The 7,717-nt window shown below is 68.2% G+C and overlaps 1 protein-coding gene across 3 annotated transcripts in view; it reads left to right on the plus strand.

Moving 5' to 3' along the window:
- Positions 1-6,436, plus strand: part of SHANK2 (SH3 and multiple ankyrin repeat domains 2) — a 170,773-nt gene extending 164,337 nt beyond the window's left edge. For all 3 annotated transcript variants that reach the window (XM_054697436.1, XM_037517402.2, XM_037517401.2), the window contains one exon: positions 5,046-6,436. In XM_054697436.1, the coding sequence (XP_054553411.1) occupies positions 5,046-5,613 (568 nt within the window). In that variant the 3' untranslated portion in view covers positions 5,614-6,436. The remainder of the gene's footprint in view (positions 1-5,045) is intronic.
- Positions 6,437-7,717: the final 1,281 nt, after the last annotated feature.

Here is a 7,717-nt window from a genome sequence, read left to right on the forward strand (position 1 = left end):
TCTGACCCCAGTGGGCGGCTCCCGACAAGTTTCCCCTTCCCCGGGGGCCCTGAGGTCTCGCTGGGCCTTGGGTGACTAGGATGCCCGGGGCAGGATGGGGAACCCTCCCAGCTGACCAGGAGGTCACCCTGCCCACGGGCTCCCCCTGTGGACGCCCGCCGCCGGGCGCTGTGCCCTCACTGCCACGTCTTCCTGGGGCAGGGCCCTGCCCTGCATGTCCCTCCAGGGTGGCCCCCAGCTGTGCTGTCCCCCGCCAGGCGCTGCGCTGGCCAGCAGGACATGGCTCCCCAGCGGCCGGGCCTCCACACCCCCCAGACAGCAGCGCGGACTGCAGCGGTCAGGGGAGGGGGGAGCCCCTCCCCCACCCCGGGCAGGGCTGCCCCCGACGCTCTCGCAGCCCGGCCGGGGCCCTGCGCCGCCCAGGTCCCTGGTGGCCAAGGAGCCTCGGCTGGTCCCCGGCAGCACGGAGCACCCAGAGGCCGGGCCCCACTCGTGGCCGCTCGCAGTCACGGCCCGACCCGAGGGCCCGGAGGAAGGCGCTGTCCCCGGCGTGAAAGGGTCTGCTCTCCCCTCTCTGACGGCCCGGGCAGCGCCGGGTCACCACCTGTGACAAACGGGGCACCTCCCCGTGGGCGAGTCAGACCAGGGATCCTGCAGCTCCTTCCGTTTCTCGCTGCGGCTGCTGTTTTCCCTCCAGTTCCAGCTGAGGTGAACCGGCTGACATCACAGGGGCTTGCGCCACAGCGGAAGCGGGTTCAGGTGGCTCTCGCCGCCGGGTGTCTGCCAGCCCAGCTGAAGCGAGACAGGGTCCGCTGCTGGCCAGACCCCAGGAGCGGGTGGGGAAGAGGAGCAAGCGAGGGCCCCGTCCCGGACCCGGGGCCCCTGTGCCAGAGCACAGCCGACGCATCCCCGGCCGCGCGGCTGAGGGGCTTGTCTGCAGAGACGCCGGCGCACAGCAGACCCAGCCATGCCCCCGCAGGACCTAAGCGACCCAGCCGCGTCTGGGTCCGGCTGAGAACCCCCTGGGTGGAGTGCAGGCCGCCCGGCCTGGGACTCGGGTGACCAGGAGGGCAGCTACATCTGGGGGAGAGCGGTGGGGGGGTAAGGGGTGTCCATCCACAAGTCGGCTGGCTCCCCAGCTTGGCCACACCCGGCTGACCCGCCATGCACTGTGGCTGGAGGCCCCCATTCCATGGAGGCCCGCCACCCTGAGGCCCACGGCCAGGAGGCCGGCTCTCGCAGAGTGGACAGCTGCTCCGTGCTGGCAGAGTGCGTGGCTGTCACGACCAGAGGGGGACAGGAAGGTTTGATGCCCAGGGCCAGCAGCCACACAGGCTCCTGGTGGGCTTGGACGCAGCCCTGTTCTGCGGATGCCACGTTCACCGCTGGGGGGGCCCCGAGCCACCCAGGCCCGGCCCGTGGCAGGCAGGAAGAAGAGGATCACACAGCGGAGGAGCCTGGACACAGATTCAGTCACTGACTGTCCACTCTGCTGACACGCCCCGTCCTGTGCTGGGCACCGAGCATCCTCCCAGGACCAACGGCCGGACAAGGAAACATCCAGCCTCTCCGCCCTTGGAGAGCTGTGCTCTCGTGGAGAGAGGGAAAAAACGCGCCACACCCAAGTGCCACTGCGGAGGCCTCCGGGCTGACCAGAGTGAGCCCGTACAGGGAGGAGGTGGCACTCTCCAAGGAAGGGACAGCTGAGCACCTGAAACGCAAGAGGAACCAGCTGTGCGGGGCACACCATGAGCTCCTAAGGCCAGGCAGTGTACTCCCTGCTGAGCGGGGGCGGCGGCGCGCCCAGGGGCCAGGTCAGAAGTCCCTCGGGCCCCGGGAAGAGCCAGCACCTGTCCTGGGCTGGCGCCATTTGACCTCCCTTTCAGGAAGACCAGGCAGCAGCTTCCAGGCAGTGGTCACAGGGTGAGAGTGGGGGTCAGGGGTGCTGCATGCAAGCAGAAGTTCAAACAGACTCGGGCACAGCTGCCTGCCTGCCACCTCTGGCCCAGAATGCCAGGGCTGAGGCCCAGGGAGCCAAGAACCACTCTGGACTGAGACCCTTGGGCCCCTTGCGTCAGGAGGAACGGGGGAAGGTCCGCTTACGGGGTCCCCCCAGGACTCCCTCTGGATCACCCAGCTCTTCTTGTTAGGTCCAGAGCTCCTCCTCCCGGTGACCTTGGGGGCTACAGCTGCCCGAAGGTAGGGTGCGGTCAGCTCTCAGAAGGCCAAGCCTCAGGCTGCCCTCCAAAGCGCTGCACCTGCTGACCCACGGCCTCCGGCTACGCCTGGCTGGTGGCCCAGTGCTCTACAGCGTGACCCTAAGAGCCTCATGGTTTTGAAATAAATCAGTTGTGGTTATTAAAAAATGACCTCGCCCAGCTGGCTCCACAGTACCGAGCTGGAAACGGAGGGCAGTGGACACCGCTGGCGTCACAACCGCGTGACATGCGCGGGAACGGGCAGTGGCGCGGGGAGGGCCGGCGGGGCTGGAGCTGGCTGTCGGGTGCTTTCAGCGCCCGAGGGGCGCGGCGCTTTATCCTGGCTCTCAGCCTCGTTCCAGTCTGATTCTCGCGTTCTCCCCGTCTGGCCCTTGGGCCCCCGAGCCACAGTGTGTGGGTAAACCCTCCCGAGAGCTGGCGCCTCCTTGAGCCGCCTGGATGTGCCCGGCGGGACGCTGAGATCAACCCACCCCTCACCCGGGGCCCTCCTGGGCCCCAGTTCAGCTGTCACTCCACCTCCTGACCGGGGACGTGAGGGTGAAGACAGCCATGCTGCCCCCCGGGGTGGTCCCGCCATGGGAGCCGCAGGGAGCCGGGTCCCGCGGTGACCCCCCCCCCCAGGCAGGGCAGCGTCACCAGGAGGCCACACGCGGGCCTTGGTGCCCCTCCCCCAGAGACGCCGCAGAGTCAGTGCCCCGTTACGCTTGAGAAAGGATTTGTCACCAAACCCCGTGGCAGCCGCAAGGCGCGAGCTGACGAGGGGCTGGGCCCGCGCGGGGACACGGCCGGCGTGGCGGGCTCCCCACCTCACTGCACGCGCCGCACCAGTTTCGTGCACGATGAAAAGGTCCCTCGAGCACCGACGGCCCCACGCCCTGTGCTGGTGGAGGAGCCGCCCCCGAGCGAGGTGAGGTGGCTGCCTCCCGCGTCTGTCCTCATGCTCACGCTGCCACGTGGGTTGGCCCGAAAGGCTGGCCGGAGCGCCGGAGCGGAGGAGCCCCATCTCCGAGGCGCGCCCGCAGCAGGGCACTGGATTCCCAGGCGCCGCCCGGCGGCTGCTTTACCACGCGACGACCTGGCCCCAAGGGTCCAGCAGATAAGTCGGCGTGAGCAGCCAAGAGGAAGCCCAGCCGCCGAGGAGGACACCGGGCCAGCCCAGGGCAGGCCTCCTGCCGCTGCCCAAGCTCCGGCTCTTCCTCGCCGCAGGGACGTTCCCCAGCAGAGCGGCGGCCGCCGGCCCTCAGCCGGCTCGGCTGCCCCCGGCCAGAAGAAACGCAGGCAGATGGGTGGACGGCCGTGCCCGGCAGGAGGGCCGACTTGTCCTTCCCAGGGGGCCGGGGCCGGGCCAGGGCCTCGCTGGTTCCGGAGCTGCGGGCAGAGGCGGGGCCGCCCCAGCACTGCCCTCTGCCCTCGCCATCTTGCCCGGGCCGGCTCCCCGCGCCCACGTTCTCCCAAGCCGGAGGCGGCAGGCTGCGCGAGCCCCATTCGAGCCCTGACCGCGGGCCGGGGGATGTCCCTCCCTCAGTGCCGTGGCTGCCACTCACTGCCCCGCCCGGAAGGGCCCCGGGATGGCGCTCAGCGGGGCGTGCTGCTTCTGTCTCGCCCGTCAGAAGAAGAAGCTTTTTTTTTTTTTTTTTTTGGGCGAGTGTCTCCGCGTCGCCTCAGCCTCCATTTGTCGTTCCCCTTTGCTCCGGGTCCGCAGAAGTAAGTGCCCGCGCTGCCCGCTCTGCTCCTGCTCCCCCGTGTTTGCAGCGCCTCCTCTTTGCCCTGCCAGCAAACAGTGCGCCCACACAGCCTTCCTCAGAAACAATCCCGACTTCGGGGAGCAGCTGGGGCACGCAGAAGGGGTGGCGGCCACCCACGTCCGGCTCAGAGGCCCTGCCGGCGGCCCCGGGGGGCAGCGGAGCCCGTGGCCGTGGAGACAGACCTGCCTCTGCCCGGCAAAGCCCCGTGAGGAGCAGGGTCACGCCCACAGCCCTTGCACGCGGGGCCTCGAGTGCACGCTGCCTCCTGATTTTGACCATCTTAACTTCCCTGTGTCCACGCGGAACAAACGAGCCTTTCCCAAAACAGATGCGCCTCTGCCCGCTGCAGCGGGAGGACAAGGTCCCTGACCACGGTAGCCGGAGCAGGCCCGACCCCGGCTGCCCCTGTGCCTCTGCCCCCGCAGGCCCCGCCCGCTCTCCAGAGACCCTGGGTCTGCACCCCAGAGGTGCTGGCTCTGGCAGGGGAGGCCCTGGCACCAGCTGGGCTCCCACTTCTCAGTTTGGGGTCGCCGCCCCCCCCCCCCACAGTGGAGGCCCTGCCTCCCCGGGGCTGCCCGGCCTGCTGGCTCCCCTGTGGGGATCCCTGCTCGTAACAAACACCCCCCAGGCCCCCAGCCAGCAGGAAGGACACAGGCCTCCTGAGAAGGCCGGGCCCCGCACAGGGATGGGGACTCTCGCCAGGCTTCTGAAAGGCGGCAGGTCCCACCCGCGGGCCTCGGACATCGCCTCCGCCAAGGCTGGGCACGTGGCCGGCCCCGGGCTGGTCAGGCGGACGGGGCTCGGTGCAGCAAGCCCTGTTTCCCGAAAGGTGGCTGGCGGTGTCCCGCAGGAGCTCGTCCAGGTCAAAAAGCCACAGGCCCGGGGCAGTGAAGGGGCGGGTCTCGCGGCCGCTCTACCTTCCGTCCGGAGGGCGTCGGACGGCACCTCTGGGGGACAGCGATGCCCCGGGCAGGCCCGCCCACCCACCCAGGCGCCAGCCCCGAGCCCGGTGGGACCCGCGCCCCGCCCCACACCCCGCACAGGCCCGCGGTGACGCTGCTCTTTGTCGTTGCCCTTTCAGAAGCCCGGAGGTCATGAGCGCTGTCTCAGGTGCGCGCAGCACGACGGTCACCTTCACCGTCCGCCCGGGGACCTCCCAGCCCATCACCCTGCAGAGCCGGCCCCCCGACTATGAAAGCAGGACCTCAGGAACCAGGCGCGCCCCGAGCCCCGTGGTCTCACCCACGGAGATGAGCAAAGAGATGCTGCCCGCCCCTCTGGCGGCCGCCGCGTCCCCCACTCCCGGCCTCCCCGAAGTCTTCAGCCTCCCGAGCCAGCCCCCGTCCGGAGACCTGTTCGGCCTGAACCCCGCGGGGCGCAGCAGGTCGCCGTCCCCCTCCATACTGCAACAGCCACTCTCAAATAAGCCTTTCACGACTAAACCCGTCCACCTGTGGACCAAGCCGGACGTGGCGGACTGGCTGGAGAGCCTGAACCTGGGCGAGCACAGAGAGGCCTTCATGGACAACGAGATCGACGGCAGCCACCTGCCCAACCTGCAGAAGGAGGACCTCATCGACCTGGGCGTGACGCGCGTCGGCCACCGCATGAACATAGAAAGGGCTCTGAAACAGCTGCTGGACAGATAAGGGCGGCCCCCGCTCTGGCTGCGGCGGAGCCGGCTCTCCCCGAGACGCGTGGCGGCCAGCGCGGGAGCGAGCCCCGCGCCCTGGGCTCGTCTCCTGGTCCCCCAAGAAACGCCAAGTGTGTCCGCGGTGTGTCTGGGCCCCGGCCCGGAACCGCCCGGCTCCTCGTGGGTTTCTTGGGCTGTTTCTGTCAAGCAGGCGACCAGGGGAGGGAGTTTTTCTGAGCTGGACCCACGGCTGGCCTCCCAGCATGTGGGGGCCCACCCTTCGCCAGGCCCAGCCCACCCCGTCCATCAAGGGTGGCGAGGCCCTCGCGCGTGTGGGCAGACACCGCGGGCTCCAGATACCTCCTGAGACCTCTCCTCTGCCTTGGGGCAGCCGCCACCGGCCAGGCCCGGCTCCAGCCCCTCCGTCCCCGGCCTCTCGAGGCCACTCAGGCTCACTCGCTCCTTTCTATCCTGTGGGCTGCCCCCAGGTGTGTCTGCCAGCGCCCCTCCAGGGCCTGGAAGGCAGAGAACCCCTTCTTTGCTGTCGATTCTCTCCCCCTGGCCTCCTGCCACGGGCGACCTTGGCTCCGGCTCCGGCCGCAAAGGGGCATCCGAACGGGATCGTGTCCGGCTTTGCTTAGCTTTCTTTCTTTCTTTCTGCACATCTATCAGCATCCTTCCAGAGCGGTCCCAGACGCCACGCGGAGTTAGTCACAGCATAGGGTCACGATTCCGAGGCGGAGCCTGGGCCCCGCCTCCTGCAGGTCGGCGTCTGCCAGGAGCCTCGCCCGGTGGTGAGGGCCCCTCTGCCCGCTGCAGGTGTGGCGCCGCCGCGGTCAGAGCAGGTGAGCCCCCGCGCTGGCACGAAGGGCGAGGTGTGGGTGGAGGCGGGGGGGGGTGGGGGGGCTGCGGCCCAGGGCCCGAGCCTGGCTGGGGCACAGCTCTGCCGGGATGCCCGCGGCCCGGAGATCAGGGAAGACGGTCCGTGGGGGCGTGCCCCTTCCCTCTGAGTGTCCAGGGACCCCGCCGGCTTGTCTTAACAGCACCAGCCCCGTGGGTTTGGAGGGTGGGGAGACCCCGGGCTGCGCAGAGCAGGCAGCTGCAGGCGGAAGGGAGGGAAGCGCGGGCTCGGGACCGAGCGTGGCGCCTGCTCCAGGGCTCCAGCGCCCCGCCCGGCACACCACCTCTGGGCTCCGAGGAGGTCGCCCGTGGCCCGCGGGCCACCGCGCCCCCAGCACCCCCCCCACCTGGAAGAAGCCGGCGCGGGTGTGGGCGCTCACCGGGACGGGACCGCAGAGCCAGCCCAGCCCAGCTCCAATTACAACACGACTTTTTTTCCTTTTTTTCCTTCATGCTCACAACCGAGGGTGATGAGGTCAGGGACAGCTCTAGAACGAACACGTAAAATTTAGCAATTTAAAATCTTTCTTTACTGCGAGTTTAAATAGCTGTACAGATAGTTTATAAGCACAATATTTTAAGGGAAAAAAGTGGCTGGTCTACTAGCCTTTGCGCCACTTCAGTGCTAGAAAGTGAGAGAAAAAAACTTTTGTGATTTAATAATAGTTTCTGGGGGGTAATTATAAAAGTCTGACCTTTTTAAGAACCAACCTTATTTGGATGCACCTGAACCAGCAGAGCTGTGTTATATTTTCTACCTTTGCTAGAGTTTCATCACCGAAGGATAATTATTTCTTCAAAAGCGGCCACAACCCGCCACGCAGCAGTTCCTTCTCACACACACACACACACACACACACACACTCACTCACTCACTCACGCTTTCCAGCCACAAGCCCTGACTCAGAAACCGAGTCCTGGACCTTTTCTGGCCCACGGCCCCCTGCAGGCCAGCCTCTGTGTCCGGAGGACCCAGCCCGACCCGTCACTGACTAGCGAAGCGCAGGCCCGGCCCGGCAGCCCCCGCGCCAGCGCAGGCTGCGGCTTCCGGAAGGCCCGGCCGGGGCGCGGGGCTGCCCGGCAGCTCAGGCGCCCAGCGTGGAGGCCGGCGTCTGTCTTCCATGAATGCGGGGAGCCCGCCTCCCCGTGGCGCTCCCCTCAGCTCCAGGCAGGCTCACCCCCACACTGAGCGCCAGGGAGACGCGGGACAGCGAGCCGAG

This window comes from Talpa occidentalis, unplaced genomic scaffold (assembly GCF_014898055.3).
Source record: "Talpa occidentalis isolate TD23 unplaced genomic scaffold, MPIMG_talOcc4v2.1 talOcc4.17, whole genome shotgun sequence".
NCBI classification, from domain to species: Eukaryota; Metazoa; Chordata; class Mammalia; order Eulipotyphla; family Talpidae; genus Talpa; species Talpa occidentalis.